The 21,624-nt window shown below is 54.0% G+C and overlaps 1 protein-coding gene across 1 annotated transcript; it reads left to right on the plus strand.

Annotated features, from left to right (window-relative positions):
* Positions 1-1,787: 1,787 nt before the first annotated feature.
* FADD (Fas associated via death domain) lies at positions 1,788-5,021 on the plus strand. Its single transcript, XM_061202222.1, has 2 exons — positions 1,788-2,248; positions 3,948-5,021. The coding sequence occupies exons 1-2, from the start codon at positions 1,963-1,965 to the stop codon at positions 4,292-4,294; spliced, it is 633 nt and encodes a 210-aa protein (XP_061058205.1). The 5' UTR covers positions 1,788-1,962; the 3' UTR covers positions 4,295-5,021.
* The last annotated feature ends 16,603 nt before the right edge of the window (positions 5,022-21,624 follow it).

Here is a 21,624-nt window from a genome sequence, read left to right on the forward strand (position 1 = left end):
AGGTTCTAGTTCCTTGCTGGATTCAATTCTATCTACCCTCTTGAAAAAATGATCCAGTGATGTCTGGGTAGTAGCTCTTTTTTGCCCATCATAGATGACACGGTAGCAATGGATTGCATTCTGAATAGCTGCTGCAACCTTCGTGTACTGTTCTACGTTCGGGTCCTGTGCCTCAAAAGCTAACAGTGCCTTCTCAAATAAAGAAAATCCCCTTGCCATTTCCTGCATCATGAATCTCTTTGGTTCTTCAGTTAATTCTTCTTCCTCTTGTCTCTCTTTGTCCTTTCTGGGCCTCCAATTCCATCAGGTCTTCGTTAGTAAGTTCCACGTTCGCATCTTGGAAAGTTCGCAACTTGAAGGTTCCTACGTAGGGGATTTATTATATTCATAATGGCCAAAAAGCAGAAAAAACTGAAAGATCCATCCGCTGATGACTGAATACACAAATGTGGTCTATCCGTACAAGGGAACACTACTGACCCATAAAAAGGAATGAAGCACTGTCACAGGCTACAAGGATGAACCTTGAAGATGTTACGCTCAGTTAAAGAAGCCAGGCACAAAAGGCCACGCAAAAGTGTATGGTTCCACTTACATGAATGTCCAGAACAGTCAAATCCAGAGAGACAGAAGTAAATTAGTGGTTGCCAGGGGCTGGAGAAAGAGCGAGGGAAAGGAAGTGATTAATAATGGGTACCAGGTTTCTACATGGGCGAGACGAAACTAAAATGAGCTAATGGTGGGGATTGCAGAACCTTATGAATATACTAAAAACCACTGAGTTGTACACTTTAAAAGGGTGAGTTGTAGAGAATGTGAATTATATCTAAATTATATATATATATACCTTTTTTTTTTCCTCTAGGTAACTCAGATGACTTCACTCTTCCACTCACCCTCTGCTGGGGCTCAGGGACAGTAAAGCCGCGTTCTTAGCTGGCTCCTCCTGATTCGCCCCCTCCCCTCGCTGACCACCCCCTTCCTCCCCGGCTCTGCTCCTGCAACCTCCGCCCTCCTCTTTGCTTCTGCTCTTGCTGTGGCCCCGCCCTCTTCCCCCCAAGCCTACACACCTGGCCCCTCACACCCGGCACGTGCACCTGCACCTTGGGACCCCGCCCTCTCAACGTGCGCCGCCCCACCTCCACACTCCCCATCCCCCTATCCTCTTGGCCGCGACTCGCATTAACTTCTGGCTTTCCTGCACTTTCTTATCTGTTAGGTAACCTTGTGTCCTGATGCTGTAAGCTCCGGGCAGGCGGGGCCTTCGGCACTTTGTTCCCGATTTGTCTCCAGAACCTACTGCGTGGTACGCAGTAGGCGTCAGTAAACGCTAATAAGCATTCAGAAAAATAATGAGGATAACTTTAAAATATCAAGTAGTTATTAAACTTTTAAAACTAAATAAACCTCTGAATAGTCTTTTCTGCACACAGATCTCCAGGGGGCACTAAAGGACATGCATTTTCACAAATGTTAATAAATAAATGCATTTATTATCGGCATCCGCAGTGCAACTTTCCACAGAAAACGCAGCCCGCGCCCGGAGCGTCGGGACACCCACGGCCGCAGGCGCCCACCCAGAGGGAGAAGGTCGTCAGGGCGCAGGCGCAGAGGTCGTCCCAGTTCCCCCCCCCGCCCCCCCCCCCGGCCGTCAGCATGTCTGGGGCGCCTCCTGGCGGCGGCCGCAAGCCACCCACCTACCCCCGGGCGGAAATGGCTACGGGTTGGACTCGGGGCGCATGCGCGAGTCCTGGGAGTTCTCGCGAGAGAAAGCAGCCCCACGGGAGACTTCCGGTGAGGGGGCATCAGACGCTCGAAGTGGGAACGTCAGCTGCTAGGCCGAGGGGCGCGGGGCGCTAGAGGAGGCGAGGGCCGGGTCTGCGGGGGCGCGGGCCAGAGAGCGGGCGGCGGGCCGTGCCGGGGGAAGCCAGAGGAGGGCCGGGCCCCGCCGCGTCCGCCGCCATGGACCCGTTCCTGGTGCTGCTGCACTCGGTGTCGGCCGGCCTGTCGAGCAGCGAGCTGACCGAGCTCAAGTTCCTGTGTCAGAGCCGCGTGGGCAAGAGGAAGCTGGAGCGCGTGCAGAGTGGCCTGGACCTCTTCTCCGTGCTGCTGGAGCAGAACGAGATGAGCCCCGAGAACACCGTGCTGCTCCGCGAGATGCTCGTCTCCCTGCGGCGCCAGGATCTACTGCGGCGCCTGGAAGACTTCGAGGCGGGCGCGGCGGGCGGGGCCGCGCCGGAGGAGCGAGGTGGGGGCGGGGGCCTGAGGTCTGGGGGTCGGGCGGGGCCGCGCCGGAGGAGCCAGGCGGGGGCGCGGGCCTGAGGACTGGGGGGGGCGAGCGAGGCCGCGCCCGAGGAGCCAGGTGGGGGCGGGCGGGGCCGCGCCGGAGGAGCCAGGCGGGGGCGCGGGCCTGAGGATTGGGGGGGCGAGCGAGGCCGCGCCCGAGGAACCAGGTGGGGGCGGGGCCGTGCCGGAGGAGCCGGGGGGCCGGGGCGGGGGCCTGAGGACTGGGGGCCGCCGGAGGAGGCTGGGTCAGCTGGACCAGCAGTAGTTTCGATCTCTCGGGCGCCTAACCTTTTCCGGGTTCGGTTTGCGTGGGTTTTCTCTAAACAGCCCTGGGAGACGGGTAATATACCCCCTTTGCAAATGGGAGAAGCATAGTGCACAGAAGTTAACAGCCTAAGTTGCAGAGCATGGACACCCATCTCTCAGCCTCAGTATTTTCTCCACCACCCCCCTCCCTCCGAGTAAGTTAGAGATTACGCGAAAGGAAAGGACATTGCTCACCTCCCCGGTGCAGTGGAAGTACACCAGAAGCGTCACAGCAGGTACGGGTTGGTTGATAAGGGACAGTTTTTGCACAATGGGCCATCAAGGTGTGGTCCTGGCTCTGCCGTTGTCTAGCTGTGTGATCTCAAGAAATAACTTACACTTACCTTCCTGTGTCTCCATTTCCTCTTCTGTACAAGTGGTCAGTAACACAGGTGCCCACCTCACAGAGCTGGAGGAGTTGGCCCACCGGCTGACAGCATATCAGGGATTTGTAGCTGAAGATGCAACTTTGCAGGAGCCTTCCAAGAAGCATTTTGTCCTTCCTCTTCTCCCTGCCCCCATCCAGAAACAGCCTTTTGTAGTCTGTCATGCTGATCTCAGTAGTGACTTTTCAGCAGATGAGGATATACTAGACAGAGACTGAGGACTGGTGTCAGGACATCTTCCAAAATAAGAATTGGGGTGTTCAGGGCTGGCGTACAGATTACCGTATCTTGGTGGCTTAAAGCAACAGAATTTGATGCTCTTACAGTTCTCGGTCCAGTAGTCAAATCAGGGTGTCAGTAGGCCATGCTCCCTCTGAAAGCTCTCGGGGAGGAGCCTTCATGCCTCTTCTGGTTTCTGGGGACTCCAGGCGTTCTTGGCTTGTGCCCGCATCACTCCAGTCTCTGCTTCCATGGCACGTGGTCTTGTCACTGGATTTAGGGCTCACCTGGATAATCCAGGATGATCCCCTCATCTCAAGATCGTCAACTTAACCTCATCTACAAAGGCCCTTTTCCAAATAAGTTAACATTCACGGTTCCAGGGGTTTGACGTGGACATACTTTTTAGGGGCCACCATTCAACCCACTGTAGGGTGAGATGAGGGAGCAAGTCCATCTCCCTGTCCTGCGTAGGTATCTCCGTTACAACACACCCCAACCATTAAGTCTTCAGAGCAGGCCACGCCTCTTGGGTAGTGTTTCAGGGTGTGGTTAGCTGGGGCAGGATTGGGCTTTCTGCGACCTCCCCTGGTCCCTCTGCTGCTGCGTGTCATTGGCCTCTGCGGGAGGACCTCTTGGTACCCAGCCCTTGGGTCAGCACCGCGGAGCCCATCAGGGAGTGTGGGGTTACCTGTCTCCTCAAGAGCTCCCGTAATCTCTGGTCAGTCACTGTGTTCTTTTCCTCCCCAGACCTGCGGGCAGCGTTTGACATCATCTGTGATAACGTGGGGAAGGACTGGAGGAAACTGGCTCGTCACCTCAGAGTGTCTGACGCCAAGATTGAAGCCATTGAGGAGAAGTATCCCCGGAACCTGGCAGAACAGGTGAGGGAGTCGCTGAGAGTCTGGAAGAACAGCAGGAGGGAGGATGCGGCCGCGTCCCACCTGGTGAGGGCGCTCAGGGCCTGCCGGCTGAACCTGGTGGCAGACCTCATCGAGGAGGGTCAGCGGGCCCGGGCCCTCCAGAGCGAGAGTGGGGACCCTGTGTCCCTCTCGTCCTGGGACTCAGACTCGCCTGCCTCAGGGGCCTCGCGATGACCCAGCTGCTCTTCTCCAGGACCAAAGGCATCTGCCCGCTCTGAACTTCGGTCCCCTCCGTCGCAGTTGACCACGTCCCCTCCGTGCCAGCGCGTGAGGACCCGGCAGGGAGCCGCGTGAGGACCCACGCGGGCTCTGGGCACTGTAATCACCCTCAGGGAGGTGCTTTCCTCCCGGTTCAACGAGTTCCTACCGGAGGTCACTGCGGGCCACACCCGCCACGTAGGAGGGGCCTGTAAGAGGTAGTGGTTAGGGCTGTAACCCTGGCCGTTGTCCCGGCGAGGAAGCGCACAGTCGAACTGGAGGCAAGTTATTAGTAATGGGGGGGCTGGGCTGGGGGCCAACGCCGTCCAGCTCTGGAGCCCGCGCTTGGAACCCCTGGCTGCTTCTGCCATCCCCACGGTTGCCAAAGGCTTCGAGGCTGGCGGTGTAGACCCGTCTCCCAGGGCAGGTGGCATGGGGGTGAGGCGATGCCTGTGAGGTGCTCAGAAGATGTGGACACAGGGCTGGGCGGATGCTAGTTCGGAGAAGTATTATGATTCCTGTGATTCCACAGTGTGTTACTATTTTGTGTCAAAACCACTATCTTTCTGATAACAGAGTTGGCAAGGGAGCTGGAGCCTGTGATTTTAAGAAGTAATCTTTCTTCCTGCTTCTCAGGTAACCCTGTTGAAGCAAGGGCCTTTACAGAGGAAACCACCACATTACAAAGAATTTTCTCTTCCCATTGATGATGATTTCATTGTACATGCTTTCAGAAGTCCCACTGTAGTCGATTTCAGTGTCCTTTGAAGGTTGTTACAGGCCCAACCTGGGAGTAGGGTGGCTGCATTTCATAACAGCTCCGGGGACCACTAACAAGGGGAGTGTTTAGGGGGGTGGGATGAATTAGGAGATTGGGATTGACATATACACACTACTGTGTATTGTATAAAGTGGCAGAGAGCCCAGCGGCCATGCCGTGCGCCTTCCTGCTGTGACCTTGGGAAAGCCACTTGTGACGTCATGCCATGCCGCCTTGACCTTGGGTTGCTGAGACCCTAGCAGCACTCCCCACCAGGCTGCAGACCCAGCTTCAGCAGATGCTTAGTGCCAGGCACTGCTAGGAGCTGGGGTCATGCAGCAGACAGGACAGAAGTGGCCCTACTCTGTGCGCCCCGGAAGCCTGGCCGGGAACACGGGTGTTAGCCAGTTCATCACAAGTTTGGGAGTTGAGCCAGTTCAGCCCCAGAGTGGCGTGGCCTGGCCCAGTTTGTGCACTGAATATCCCCCCGCCTGCCAGGAGCATCTGCCTCTTCAGGACCTCGGGTCAGGGCTCGTTCTGTGGATAACACACATCATCATCATCATCAGTGAATGAGAGTAGCTTGGCTAATGGGTCGCTTTGGGAAATAGGTGATCCGGAAAATGTGTCCACGTTTCTTGAACGGAAGCAGATTTCAGAGGTGGTGCCAATCTTCTTACGGTTTATGGCATATGCTACTGACATGTGAGGGTGCTGGGCACCGTGGCCTCCGGCCTGCATCCCCGGCACGGTCCTCACCCCTGGAAGGAACCTGTACCCTCTGTCGCACCACGTGTTCTCATGGAGGCTTTGACAACACGTGCTTACAGCACTCGGGATTGTCCGATGCCTGGGACCCGGCACTGGGCCGACTCCGTGCCACGTGAGGTGAGGCACTGGTCCCCCTGGGCACTGACATCCCAAGGCTTCCCTCGGCGAGCTGCTCTGGTCCACGTGGTGAGGGAGTTGGAGCAGCCGCAGTAGACCAGTCATGTGACCTAATCTCACCACCCGAGGCACAGATCTGAGCTCCAGGACGGAAGAGGTGATGGATGAGAAAGCACCTCCTTCCAGCACTGCTGTCCGCCTCCCAGGGCCTGGAGGTGGGCCAGCCGTGGTGGCTCTGGGCCGCTGGGGCAAAGCTGCAGAGCCTGGCGGCGGGTGAGCTTGCACAGGAAACTGGCCCCGGAAGGTGGGAGCTCAGGGCCAGGTGGAATCCTCCGTTTGTTCGGTCCTCAGTGGGCAGGAGGCTTCCACTGTAGCCGCGCTGCCAGGCATTGAGGTGAGACAGCAAGCAGGCAGCCTGCCCTCAGAAAGCACAGAATTTCCCCAGTTCTGTGACACAAAAGGAAAAGGCACAATAAAAGTGTGTAGAGGGACTTCCCTGGCGGTCCAGTGGTTAAGACTTCACCTTCCAATGCAGAGGGTGCGTCGGGGAGCTAAGACCCCACGTGCCTCACAGCCAAAAAACCAAAACAAGCAATATTGTAACAGATTCAATAAAGACTTTAAAAATGGTCCACATCAAAAAAAAAAAGGTGTATAGAAAAAGCACAAATGCCTATACGGGCCCTAAAAGTGGAAAGGTACACAGCAAATGTTGGAGAACAGTTCTCTGAATGATAGTTTTTCTGTATGCTAGCCACATTTTCCCTGATTCTGTAACGTGGTTTCAGTTGTTCGCCAGATACCAGTCCCAGGTGTGACGTGGACCGTGGGGGGGGGGGTGTCCTGGAGAGCAGGGCGCCGCGTGGGCTCTCGAGCCTGACCTGGCTGTGAACCGGGGGCTCTGTCCCTTGGGGCTCCACCTCCCTGAAAAGGGGCCATTGGATAAATATGAAGTGCTTGGCCAAGTGTGTGGCACTATTTTTACCTTAAAAACAAACACACGTCACCCAGAGCCCCGGAGGTCTGCCAAAGGCTGCTCTGCTCTGTGTGGTCTGAGAACATGGAGCCCGGCCTTCGTGCGTCTCGCGGGATCTTGGCTCCCTGATCAGGGATGGAACCCGTGCCCCCTGCAGTGGAAGCGCAGAGTCCTAAGCGCTGGACCGCCAGGGATGTCCCGTTCCGGCTCTTCTCATAGCCGCTCCTGGGACAGACGTGGTTGACATCGAACCAGAACTGTGACCCCGGGGACCCGTCAGCTACACCCCACGTAGGCAGGGCGCTGCTGCAGTTTTTGGACAAGGATTTCTCACAGCAACTTTCCGAAAACAACCATCCCTTTTTTTTCCTTCAGTCCCGTAACATTAACTGTTTCTGATAAAGCTGCACACGCGTCGTGTGGTTTCTACTTGGACGCGAGCGTTAGGAGCAACATTCTGCCCTCAATCCTTTTTCCCCTGAGAGGAAGGGAAAGAAGCGTCCAGGTGTACCTGCTGTGCGGGAGATTTCCCGGCCAACGGAGAAGTTGAACAAGTGTTTCCTTGACGAGGGTCGCTCCCTCTCCCGGCCCGCAGGTTTCCCGGCCTCACAGCCTCCCTCTGCCACCTCGCCAAGGCCAGCCCTGCTCCTGGGCGCACGGGGCTGTGGGTCCCCGTCCAGGGCCTCCGCCCCCTCCAGACTCTTCCGTTGGGGGCGGGGACTGGCAGCCCCCCCCCCCCCGCTCCCTCCTGCTCTCCCCACTGGCTGGCCTGCCTCCCGTCCGCTCCCCTTCCTCCCTGGCGACCCCACGGCCACCCCCAAAGTGCACTGCAGGGTGGAGGCTGCCGGTCCCACGGTGCGCTCTCCTGGTTTGTGCGGCCTCTAGGGCACCTGTTCTCCTTGACGCTCCCCTCGGCCTCCTTACCCTGTCCCAGCACCAGCCCCCGACCCATGGAAGCACCTTGGCCTCATCTCTCCCAGGTCCCTGGTGCCTCCCATCTCTCTCTCTCTCTCTCTCTCTCTCTCTCTCTCTCTCTCTCTCTCTCTCTCTCTCTCGCCCTCGCCCTCGGACCCGTATTGTCGGATGGCTGGGGACACCGCTTGCCATGCAAGGGAGCGGATCACAGATTTCTGGGGTTCGGATGTGGGCGTCGTGGGGGCAGGTGTTCCGCCCAGCGCACGCCGCCTCCGCCTCAGCATCCCCCCACGCGTGCCCGGTTCCGTGCCTGGCGCCGCAGCCGGGTCAGTTGCCCTCGGCGCAGACCGCGGCCCCCTCCCTGGGGCTCGCGCTCCCGTGTGCAGCAGCACCAGCTTCTCTGGACCCTACCTCGCAAGCCTCTCTCGTTCCCCCCACCCCGCCCCCCAGCGGGGCTCCACCCTTCTCAGGACAGCCCCGCCTCTGCCCCTTCTGACCCGCCCCCGTCAGCCACCAGAAATAGTCGTACTACAGACTCCTGACTGTATTCCTAGAAACCGCAAGCTCTCTCCACATATTTTTCAGTTTTGTCTCTTTCTTCCCATGATACGTATTCTGAGTCATCTCGCTGACTGCTTTCTAACCACAGGATTCCTGTGTGCAGCGAGTTTTGGAACCAGACAAGCAAGCGTGACGCAGGGTAGCATGTGCTTATGCGAAAGTGGCCAGTCACCCTACATCGGCCGGAACAGGCAAAACTTCTCTTTTACAAGGGAAATGTGCAATTGAAACCCGTTTTCGTCAAAGAGGCCCTCAGTTTCTTAAGTCAGTGACTAAGTTAAGACACTGTGGCAAGAGTCCCACGTGGGTACCAACCACATTAATTGTCACCAGGCAACAGAGGCCGCGTCAGTGCGTGAGCGGTGTCCTCATCAAGCGGAGGCTGGAAACCGAAGAACGTGGGCTGTTTGGTCACCCAGGCACCAGGCAGGGCTAAGCTTCCCTTCCCCACACCTGCTTGGTGACGGTCTCGACACAGGCAACGATTTTGTTTCAGCACGTGTGGTTTCATGGGACAGACCTTCTGTCTGGGGAGATGACAAAGTTCCCGAGATGGCTGGGATGATGGCTGACAACACTGTGAGTGAAGAGGGTGAATTTTATGTTGTGTATTATTTTACCACAATTTTTAAAATCATCCTTCACATTAAATTAACCATTTAATTATATTATTAATCTAAATTGTATTCGTTTCGTGGGCTTCTCTCTGTCTAACTTGAATTTTATTGGCGTTTTATAAGTTGCGAGGGCTAGGAGCATAAGCGCGTCTCCGGCCTCTGTGTGTGTTGAAGTAACATTATCACAAATAAAACCTTGTCCATCCCTGGGAGTCTGAGTCCCTGTTACTCCTTCCAGCGGGGCTTCCAGCTGGAGAAGCCCACCTGCAGGGTACCCAGGCCCCTCGGGGCAAGTCCTGAGGAACAGGAGGGGCGCCCGGCCCTGTGCAGCTTGCTCCCCGAGTGCCCACCTCCCAGGGCGGCTGAGCGCCGGCTCACACACCCCGTGTGCTGAGGCCTCGCCTGACCCCCACCACCCACAGTGGACCCCGCCGGCCCTGCTCGTGCCCCACCAGGCGCGGCCTCCTCGTCGCCGTGGCTTCCAGAGCTGCCCAGCGGCGCTGCGAGCAGAGGCTGCCTGTGCTCGCTGAACAGGTGAGTGAACTGCGATGATAGAAGACCGGGTCCGGGGGCCCCAGGGCAGGGACCAGGCTGCCTCTCTGCCCATCGTGCCCGGCCGTGACCGAGACCCAGGATTTGCCCCTCACGCCGCCTAGTCCCAGCAGAAGGTCCACCACGGACCCTAGGGCGGCTCCCCCACCCCCTGAATCGCCGCCGGCCACCCCAAGGGTCCCCTCCCCGGGCAGGGTTGATGCCACGTGCACAAGAACGCACACCTCTTGGCTCTGGGAGCTCTGAAATGTGTGGTCCGTTCACACACCCACCCACGCATCCACACCTTCATTCAGGAGGTTCTCAGCCAAGGGCTAGCGGCTCAGGTGGGGCGGTGGGGAGGGGCCCTTCGCCTCGCTCTAGCTGGTGACCGCACAGTGGAGCCCCACCTCCCTTTCTCACCTGGCAGGACCAGCCCTCTCCCAGTTGCTGCAGGCTCCAGGGAGATGAGTGATGGTGAGTGGCTGGGAGTTGCTTTCACATGGTAAAGACCACGATGTCATTACTGTAATTATTCCGGAGTGACGGCACATGTTTAAAATGACTTGCCTTTACGCCAACTTGACTGGGTATGAAACTCTCGGATCACACGTTCATTCCCTGAGGTCTTTGGAGGCATCAGATGATACCTGGGGAACCGGCCCCAGTGCCTGTCACCGAGGAGCACGTGACCCAGGCCCAGCCACCAAGTCCTGCTGTGAGGAAGGGGTGTCCTCTGTCATCTGGTCCCGCTGATGTTGTCTGCAGCCCAGACCATAAACCAAAGACTGTGGAAATTCAAATGAACGTAAGTAGACGGACAAGACTAAGAGACCAACTCTTCTTCCTCACACAGTGGGGGACCCTGTAGACGCAAAGGAGAACAGAATTAATAAGGTAGATGTAATAGGGATAAAGTGAGCAGTGCCATGAGAGGCATGGCATCCCCTGCAGCCAACTGCCCGGGTTCGAATCCTGGCTCTGCTATTTAGCAGCTACATGGCGCTGGGCAAATTAACTCACCTACAAAATGGATTAATATAGGACCTACCTCGAAGGAATGGGATGCTGGGGGCATTCTATGACTTGCTTCTAAAGCACGAGGTGTGTACAAGGACGCCTGCAGCCTCTGTTCCGGGTGCTGTGTCATAATCACGATGACGTTTGTGTAGCAGACAGCAGAGCCAAGAGACGTGTCACTGAGTTGCTGAATTGACTTGCTCTGCCTCTGGGCTCCATCACTTGCTAACACTTCTTTTTACAATTCTTTAAGACACTTTGGTTGGATTTTCTGACATTTGATGCACTGAAAGGCATCATAGTGGTCAAATGGGAATTTAGAACATAAAGATGGTGTTTCAAATCAGTGAGGAAAAAAATTCAATAACTGGGGTTAGGACAACTGGGAAAGATCATTGCATCCTTACCTCCCTCCTTCTACCAAAATAAATCCCAAATGCATCCAAGATTTGGATTTTTTTTCAATATGAAGCAACCCTGGGAGAATTTATCGTCTTGAAGAGGGAGGAGAGAGCCATAAAATAAAAGACTGATCAATTCGACTACATAAAAAACTAAAAATGTCTACCTGTCAAAAAATATTATAAACCAGTTTAAAGACACGACCCCTTGTGAAATGGTTGTAGCTGAAGGAGATGAAGTTTAGAGTGAAGAGCCTGCCCAAAGTCACCCACTCAGTCACTTGTCAGCTAGTGTTTGGTGAGCACCTACTGCGTACGGGGTAGACGTCGCCAGGACGGGAGCTGCGTCCGGGGGCTGCCTTCACGGAGCTTCCAATCCAGTGGGAGAGGCACGGTGCTCACAGCCTCCTCAGGAGGGCGACACTGGGCTGCCTGCGACACCCACTGGGTCCCCACAGCTGGGCTCTGGGTCCTCATGACTCTGAGCATCCAGTGTCAGGACCCACGTGGGGGACGAGGCCCCGCGGAGGGAGGGATCACAGCTTTGCCTACAGGCGCTTACTGCTCACCGGTATTGAACTCACAGCCTTCATCTCCCGTGAGTCAATTTGGGGGTACTCTGCCTTCCCCTGGGGCTTCCAGGGGACGAGGCTAACGCAGAGCCCAGTGAACTTGGTGCTGGTTTGTTATTATCCTGGGATAGTAACTGCCTTAGGCGTTGGGGAGGAAGAAAAGGACTTGGGACAAATTAAGCATGGTGCTGATGTGGAGACAAACAGAAACAATTATAAGTGGAGAAACTGAAGTCCTGAGAGTGGCAGTGATTTGTCAAGTCACAAGGCAGAGATAGGACTGGAACCCAAGCCTCCCGACTCCAAGGCCATGCAGTATCTAGGACATCTAACTGTGTTTCAGAGAAGGGGCCTTCTGAGCTGGGTTTCATAGGATAAATAGGAGTTTGCCAGATGGTGAGCAGTTTAGGCACAGGAAACAGCAGGTGCAAAGGCCAAGAGGCATGAAATTGGAGGGTTTGTTCAGGAGGCAGCAAGTATGATTAGTGGGGCTGGTTCCAGGCAGGTTCAGGAGAGTTACACGGAAAAAAATGTGGTAGCACACACATATTATCCCTTAGGAAGAAGGTGGCACTGGTTAAAGCTGTATAGCAGCTTTGGGGTTTTTAAAAGTGCTTTGGGGCTTGCCTCTTGTTTTAGTCTCGCAGAAACCTTGAATTGTATTAAGGGAGGTGTTTTCCCCTTTTGACAGGTGAGGAAATGGGGGTGCAGAGGAATTTTGTGATTAGCACGGGGTCTCGCAGCAGGAAGGGGAGGAGTGAGGTCTCCAGTCACTCTGCCAGACCAAGAGAGCCAGCCTGCCCTGCAGAACTTTCTAGTCCCCAGACAGGCCCCAAAAGTGGCCCAGCTTCGGGTGGGGGGGGTGAAGCCAGGACCGCTGGGGAAGGCTGTCCCGTCTCACCACAGGCACCACCAGGGCGGGAGCAACCCCAAAAGCTAAAATAAGGCTCATGTGCTCCAAAAATACTCTGCTGAAAGCACTGTGGGCCTGGAAATGGGCCCGTCTGCTGGCTTCCCGCCCAGGGAATCAGGGTGGAACACGAAAGCCACACTTCCGTCCCCACCCCTTTTATTTGGGGAAATCAAGCCCTCGCCACCGCCACCGGAGCTGCTTCGATCCATGCAACGCTTGCTGGAGGGAGTCTGGGCACAGACGCAGGAGAGGTCGGTCACCCACTCACCGTTCACCAGCACGTCCCCGCGGTGGCCTTCCTGTGCCAGGCCCTGCTCCTGGCATCAGGGCACAGCAGGGAGCACGGCCAACCAAGGTGCAGGAAGCCTGGGGGTGGGGAGCAGATCAGGGCGGGTTCATCGTGCTGTGAGGACGCAGTGAGAAGATGCAGACAAGGTCACGAGTCCCGCCCGCATCAGTGCATTGTTCGTTCACTTATTCAGGACCCTCTGTGGGCTTAGCCTAGCTGACCTCGTGGGTTCCTCCCAGCAGCCTCTGGGCTACTGACCTCTGACCTGTCCCCCTTTAACTTCACCACCTTGGCTCCAAACCTTTCTCTTTCTTCTGGGCCCCTGACCTCAGCGCCTACCTCCAAAGCAAACAGGCAGGCCGGCAGGAGCCTGCAAGCCTTCCTGGCCCTTCTCAGCAGGCAGGTGGCTGCCCTCACCCCACACTTCTGGCCTCCAGCCCCGCTGCCTGGCTCAGACCCTCTCAGCCTCTCTTCTGGAACAAGCACTTGCTTCCTCCCCGACTCTCCTGGGATCTCTCCAGCAGCAGGCCCCTCTCCACACCCGGGCCTGAGAGCCAGCCTGATTCTCAGCTTACACACTCACTTCATGTTTCTGTCTTCACAGCATGTTTCCCAAATCTCAGGGATTCCAGGGCCAGCTTGCAAATTTTTGCCTTAGCCATGTGCCACCTGTTCTTTTATTTACTTACCTTTTCCTTCGAAGTGACTCTCTTTCCTCACTGAATTTTAAATGAAAAGGGAATAGGATGTCTTCATGACAAAAGGAAAACAATCTGTGGCAGACGTGGCTGGTGTCCCCACTGTCTGTTCACACCTTCTCGCTTTACACTAGAGCCCTGACTTTTAGCTGCCCAGATCCAGGCTATATTTCCCAACCCCACTTGTAGCAAGGTATGGCCATTCAACCGAAGTTCTGCACATGAGCAGAAGCGGTGGTTGGAACTTCCTAGAAGTATTTTTAAAAGGAGGGGGATGTGCGCTTCAGCATCCCCTTCTTCCTTCCTTCTAGCTGGAATGCAAACATGATAGCTGGAGCATGGGCAGCTACGTTAGACCATGAGGGAGTATAGCAACAAGATAGAAGGAGGCTGGGTGTCTGATGGTCATGGAACCTCCCTACTGGCCTTGGAAGGCTTATCTCAGGACTGCATTTGTATGAGAGAAATAAACTTCTCTCACGGAGGCCACTGTGATTTGGGGATTTCAGACGTTTGCCATAAACCCAATACTGATTGAAACACCATGTCACTTGGAGTAAGCAGAAGATGACAATGAATGCAGTGAAAAATAATATTCTAAAACCGTGGATAGATTCAGCTGCCCTTCAAGGCTCTAAACCCAAGAGCTGCTCTTTCTGTTTAAAAAAAAAAAAAAAAAAAAGACGTTAGTCATCATTAGGCTGAGAATGAATCTGTTTGTTCAGGACTGATGGATCATTGAAAATGGAACGTCTTTCTCACCATGTGACTCGGTGCTGTTTAGTGCCAGGTCCCTTACCTCACTGCTCCCTAAAATCATCCAGCTGATCACACCCCACAGGCTGAAAGCACAGCACAATAGGATGAAGCCTGCACAGCCGCCTATTGACACCCCCGCTCCTAACCTGGAACCACCCTTCCATGCCCTCCCCCAGGGCTCCGCCATAAGCAGCAGCCCAGCTTCCAGCCACAGACGATGTTTATCACCCTCTGGAATTCCATCTCCTGCTGCCCTCCCCACCACCCAGCCTCCACCCAAACGTTCCCCTGGGTCTTCCTTTAGTAGATGTTTCTCAAGAACCCACCGTTTGGGGTTCTGAGCGACGGGTCCAGAGCCAGACAACCACGCCTTGCTCCCTGCTGGCTGGGTGACCTGGGCAAGTTATGTAGCTTCTCCCCACCTCAGTCCTGCTCATCTGTAAAATGGGCATAAAGGGTTACATCCATCAGTACATATCATGTGCTTGGAACAGAGCTCAGAACTCACGAAGCCCGCCCCCCACACAAGTTAGCTGCTGTTGTTACATGTCAAGCGAGGGGGCTACAGCAGCGAGCCAGGCAGGTGAGGATTCTGCTCTCCTGGGGAGGCAGGGTAACCTAGAGGCTCAGAAGACACAGTTCAGCCCTGCCGGCAGCATGACACCCTCTGCGTTGGGCATGTCCTGCTGTGATAGGGGTTGGATGGTGGTGGACCGTTAGGAGCCTGTCTTCCTCACTAGACAGGGGCCCGTGACGATAGGGAACCCAACTGACATTTGACTTCTGAGCACCTAGCCTAGCGGGAGCCTACACACAGCAGGTGTTTCAGGAAACGGTATCAACAGAGGAATGAGCGTGTGAGATACCAGATGGGCAAAGACAGCGAGGCTGAGGGCAAGGTGGCCCAGGGCCCCCGACCTGTAGGTGCTCCTTCCAACCCAGGTCTCCGCCCCCAGCCCAGCACCGTTCCTTCTGCAGCCGCAGCAAAAGGCTTTGAGTGGCTTTCTTCCTGGCACATGTGACCTCACTGACACACGTGTGCAGACGTGCGGGTGGAGACAATGTTAGCTGTGTGGAGCCCAGGCCTTGAGGTCATCAAACTGGGTTTGAATTCAAACTCTCCTGTGCGTTTGCTGTGTGGCCCTGGGCAAGTTTACCCGAGCTCTCTGAGCCCCATCTTCCTCACTGAGAAACTGGCTGTTGATGCCGTGATCTATTCCTGTATAACAAACGACCCCAACACTTAGTGGCTTAAACTACCAGTTATGTCCTGTCTGCCAGGGTTCCTGTGGGTCAGACACTCAGGAGGGCTCAGTGGACTGGTTCTGGTTCCAGGCCTCCAGTTTGGGCTTCCTCCCAATATGGCGGCCTGAGGGTGGCTGAATCACCTACCAGTGGCTCGGGGTTCACGGCCAGTGTGAATCCGCAGCCCACCCGGGTTCAAGGGCAGGGGAATTAGACCCCACTCCTTGGTGGGACAGTGGGAAGGTTCTAGAAGAGCATGTGGGACAGGAGATGTTGTTGCAACCCTCTTTTGGAAAATACAGTTGCCACAGATGATAACACTCATGCTGGCCTCAGAGGGGGCCCAGGAGGGTTTCTAGGTGGAAAACACCTGAAACAGCGTAGGTGCCTAATAAGTGACCTCTGTGGTGATTACAACCACGATTGATTGGCTCCCCTCCTACCCTTCCTTGGTCAGCTTACATCCTGTTCATAATCCACAGGAATCGACTCCCAGGAGACAGCTGGAAGAAGTAAGGATCTGTTGGTTCACTTGGAGTGGCCCTCCGCCCGGCAGATGGAGTGCCAGGGCACTTAGCCCAGGCCAGGTGAGCTTCGGCGACACCACATGGGAGCTGGGCATTCACAAGGGGCGTTTCCATTCCACCGGGTGAGCACGTGGTGGCCACACTGCCCCACCTGGAAGGCTCAGCCTCCACCATCGGTGTGACAGCCTCTCCATAAACAGTCCCTTCCAGGTCCTGGAGAGCCCTGTGGCTTGATTTCATCTCCCCTCTGACACAGCAGCACTGAATTAAGAATTTCTGCTGAAGGGAAACTGTCCACAGTAGAGGCCAGAGTATGTACTTATTGGACGGCCTTCCCGGATCCATCTTGGCAGCCCTCTTTGTTACCAGACTCAGGTTTGGCTGCTCGTTGCTCAAGAATCCAACACTGAGAGACAAGTGCTGGGTAGAAGGAAAGACAGCTTTATTGAAGAAGCTGGCAATCCTGGGGAAAAAGTGGACTCATGTCCCAAAGAACCAGCTCCCCCCTCCCCAGGTTTTGCTCAGAGATTTTTTTTTTTTAATAAATTTATTTATTTATTTATATTTTTGGCTGCGTTGGGTCTTCATTGCTGCGTGCAGGCTTTAGTTGCGGCGAGCAGGGGCTACTCTGGGTTGCGGTGCGTGGGCTTCTCATTGCGGTGGCTTCTCTTGTTGTGGATCATGGGCTCTAGGCGAGCGGGCTTCAGTAGTTGTGGCACGTGGGCTCAGCAGTCATGGCTCGCGGGCTCTAGAGCGCAGGCTCAGTAGTTGTGGCGCATGGGCTTAGTTGCTCCGCGGCATGTGGGATCTTCCCTGACCAGGGCTCGAACCCGTGTCCCCTGCATTGGCAGGTGGATTCATCACCACTGCGCCACCAGGGAAGCCCTTGCTCAGAGATTTTATAAGGAAAAGAGGAAGGGGCTACGTTCTGGGAAGGGGTCGTGGGGTGTGTATCAGCTCGTGGACGCTCTTCTGATTGGCTGGTGGTGAGCTAACCGAGAGTCAGTATCATCAACCTTCTGGTTCCAGCCAGTCAGCATCTCCACGCTGGTGGTCAGCATGCAGTTAACGTCTTCCACCTGCTGGGGTTTCAGTCTCTGCAAAACGGCTCAAAGGATGTGGCTCAGAATATGATCTCTAGTCCTTGAGGAGGAACTAAAGGTACTTGACTCTGTCTAATGGCTAAACTATTATTATTTTGTCCTGCTTGTCTATTTTCCTTTGTTTCTGCATATTCTCATTTCCCTGATTAAATTAAATTTATTCTTTGGAACTCAGAAAAAGCCTCAGAGGCTAAAGTTTTTCTACAAACGAGAGGCAGGTGGAGGACGGGGGTGCTGTCTGTTCCGGGAAGACCCCATGGGGTCCTCCTGTTCAGTTACATCCTGATCCCTGATCACAGAGAGCATGAAAGGCCACCGAGGCAGGGGACCCTAGCCTGGGGTATCTTCCATGATCCACCCTCTACTGGGTTGAATAGTGTTCCGAAGAAATTCACGTCCACCTTCGACCTCCAAATGGGACCTTACTTGGAAATAGGGTCTTTGCAGATGTAACCACGTTAAGACAAGGTCATATTGCAGTAGGGTGGACCCTAAATCCAATGACTTGTATCCTTCTAAGAAGAGGAAATTTGGACAGAGAGACACATGGGGAGAACGCCGTGTGAGGACAGAGGCAGAGGTTGGAGGGATGCAGCTACAAGCCCAGGAACACCAGGGATTTTCCACAACCTCCAGAAGCTAGAGAGAGGCGTGGGACAGACTCTCCCCCAGAACCTCCAGAAGGAACCAGCCCTGCCAGCACTTTAATTTTAGGACTTCTCGCCTCCAGATTGTGTGAGAATATGTTTCTGTTGCTTTAAGACACTCCGTTTGTGGGGTCATTTGTTACAGCAGCTGCAGGTCACACACACACACACACACACACACACACACCACCACCACCACCACCACTCCTAGCTACACCCACCCTAGCACCCCCCTAGTTCTGCCCACACCCCCCTGGTTCAGGCGGCCCATTCAGCTCCTCTCTCTGACTTACCAACCATGGCAGAAGAAAGAAAAAGATTTTACTCTTTAAAAAGTGCATGTAGGACTTCCCTGGAGGTCCAGTGGTTAAGATTCTGTGCTCCCAATGCAGGGGGCATGGGTTTGATCCCTGGTTGGGGAACTAAGATCCCACATGCCACGCAGTGTGGCCTAAAACAAATTTTTTTAAATACATTTTTTTTAAAGTGCATGTAACTATCCACAACGGCCAAGACATGGAAGCGACCTAAATGTCCATCGACAGAGGAATGGATGAAGAAGATGTGGTACATATAGACAATGGACTATTACTCATCCGTAAGAAAGAATGAAATAATGTCATTTGCAGCAACATGGATGGACCTAGAGATTATCATACTAAGTGAAGTAAGTCAGACTGAGAAAGACAAAATACCGTATGATATCATTTATATGTGGAATCTATAATATGACACAAATGAACTTTATCTACAAAACAGAAACAGACTTACAGACATAGAGAACAGACTTGTGGTTGCCAAGGGGGAGGAGGGGTGGGGGAGGGAAGGATTGGGAGTTTGGGACCAGCAGATGCAAACTATTTTATATAAAATGGATGAAAAACAAGGTCCTACTGTATAGCATGGGGAACTGTATTCTATATCCTGTGATAAACCATAATGGAAAAGAATATGAAAAAGAATGTATATACATATGTATAACTGAATCACTTTGCTGTACAGCAGAAATTAACACAACATTGTAAATCAACTCTACCACAATAAATGTTTAAAATAATTTAATTTAATTTAAAAAAATTAAAAGCTCATTTAAGACCAGGTATTTCGCAGGTATGACTCCTCCCCCCGCTTTCTAACCTGCACAGGTCCCAACTGCATCTGCTATGTGTCACATCAGGGGGAAATGGATCAGGAAAAAGACTCTCTCCTTGAGTGGGTGGTGGAGGGAGAGGTGGGCAGGACCCCTGGGCCCCTCTCTCTCTCCCACCCACCCCACCCCACCCCTGGCCATCTGGACAGGGTGGGCCTTGACTCCACCGGACGCTACCTACAGTCCTGTCACCCCGCACTGTAAAATCCTCCCGTGGTCCCCTGCCGGCTCGGCCTTGAGCATCAGGACCAGCGGTTCCGAACCTCATGCCCACGCTTTTTTACTTGCGATAAAATACACATAACATAGAATTTCCCATCTCAACCATGTTACGCGCACAGTTCAATGGCATTAAGTAGATTCACATTGCTGCGAACCATCTCCACCATCCATCTCCAGAACTTTCCATCTTCCCAGACTGAAGCTCTGTCCCCATGAAACACTCGCTCCCCCTCCCCTCCCCGAGCCCCGGGCCCCACCACCCTACTGTCTGTCTCTGTGGATCTGATGACTCCAGGGACCTCATATGAGTGGAATCCTACAGGATTTGTCCTTTTATGTCTGGCTTGTTTCTCTCAGTACCATGTCCTCTTGGTTCATCCATATGGCAGCCTGTGTCAGAATTCCAATGCCGGCTTTTTATAACAAGCAACCCATAAAGCCCTTTTCACTCTCCGGAAATGCAGTGTCTAGAACAATCTAGCACCTTGCCCCTGTCCCCACTAAATGTCCAGTAGAACCCACAATCACCGTAACAAGCAACCTGCCACCCTGCATTTCCCGGACACTCCCTAGGAATGGTCCCCCCCCAACCACCCTGAACACTGCTGCCCCAGGTGACGCTGGCCCCTGGGGAGCCCAGGGCTCTTTGTTCCTCATCCCCTCCCCAAGTCTCGAGCCCCTGACAACCCTATGAAGTTTCCTCCTTGCAGATTTCATCCCCATAAGCAAATCACACATGCAAAAGGCTGCCGAGGGCGGAACCGGCCCGCACTTGGCCTCTGCGTAGGCTCAGCCGGCAGCGCCCCACAACTATACCACCATCCTCAGCCGTCACCCTCATTTCAAAGAGGTGGAGATTGAGGCCCAGGGATGAGGAGAGACTGGGACTGGCATTCACTGCATGCCTCCCAGGTGCCGTGTGCAGTGTGTCCTTGCTGCTCTCGGCATCCCTGAGAGAGGCATCATCCCATTCCACAGAAGGGAAGACCGAGGCTCAGAGAGGCAAGGAACTTTGTTCTGGGTCACGTCACAAAGCTGTTTGGTGGCAAAGCCAGAACCGGGAGCTAGGACTCCTAATTCTAAGTCAATACACCCTCCCACCTCCGTGAGGAAGGACAGAGGGGCTCAGACACCCCTCACCTCTCCCACAGTGGCCGCGGGGCCCCTGTGAGCCTCCGAAACCAGGCTGTGCGCCCTGACCCTGTGAGTCAGCGCTCAGAAGGAGCGGCCGCCCTGGTGCCGCCCGGTCTCTTCCAGGCACTGCCGTGGCCGTGTGGGCAGGGTGGCGTGTTCCTTCCCTGGGCCAGGTGGTGATTAATGACCACGCGGGGAGGATGAGCAGGTAGGACCAGGTGCAGGCATCCCAGCCAAGGCTAGTTTCTCTGTCTGGCTGGTTTCTCTGCAGCTGTTTTCACCTCACTCCGGAAAATCAGCTTTCCTGCCTCGCCCCAGCCTCCTGCCACCCCTGCTCCAGAAACACCACCTTTGCCCTTGTCTTCCGCCTGGTTCTTCTATGGCTCCCAGCACTGTGCCTGCTCCTGAGCCTGGCATTCAAGGCCTTGTGCCAACTCCAGCTTCATCCCGTTTCCTGACACAAGCCCTCTCCTCTGGCCAAATTCCTCCTGTCCCCAAAACGTGCCCCAGCTTTCCTGCCTCTGAGCCTTTGTCTGTGATTCCCCCCATGTCCGCCCTCCTCACTCCATTTCTCCTCCTAGGCTGAGAGGGCATGTTTGGAGTTAGAAAAGCCTGATTATAACCCTGACTTTGCCTTCCTATCAAGCTGTGAGACATCGGGCAAATTCCCGTAACTCTCTGAGCTTCAGTTTCTTCATATGTAAAATGTCATTCAATTCAATGCATATTTATTGAAATCCTGCTGTGTCCACAACAGTCTGGGAATTCAGCAGCTGGGAAAGCTTATTTTTCACTGTCTATCCTTTTGTACCTTTTCAGTGCTGTGTTATACGCAAGTGTTCGTTAATTAAATTTTTTAAAGATTTTTTGGATAATTTTTTATAGTTTTTTTTTAATTGAAGTATAGTTGATTTACAATGTGTGTTAGTTTCAGGTGTACCACGAGTGATTCCGTTATATATACATACACGTGTGTGTGTGTGTATATGAATATATGTATATTCTCTTTTTCAGGTTCTTTTCCCATATAGGTTATTACCAAATATTGAGTAGAGTTCCCTGTGCTATACAGTATATCTATTTTATATATTATTGTTTATCTATTTTATATAGTGTGTCTATGTGACTCCCAATAAAAATTTTATTAAAATAATAATTACTAATGAAACAAGACTTAGAAAAGGGAAAGATATCTCACTCCAAAGGCTGCCACGAGGATGAAGGGAGATTATACATGTAAAGTACCCGGTCTAGTGTCCAGCAAAGGAGAAGTGCTCACCAAATCACAGCTTCATCAAAATGCTGCCCTCTCAGCTCCTCTAATAAGCCTTCTTCAGTTAAACCTGTTCCCCACCTCCTCCAGGGTCTCATGACACCT

This window comes from Eubalaena glacialis, chromosome 10, assembly GCF_028564815.1.
Source record: "Eubalaena glacialis isolate mEubGla1 chromosome 10, mEubGla1.1.hap2.+ XY, whole genome shotgun sequence".
Taxonomy (NCBI): domain Eukaryota; kingdom Metazoa; phylum Chordata; class Mammalia; order Artiodactyla; family Balaenidae; genus Eubalaena; species Eubalaena glacialis.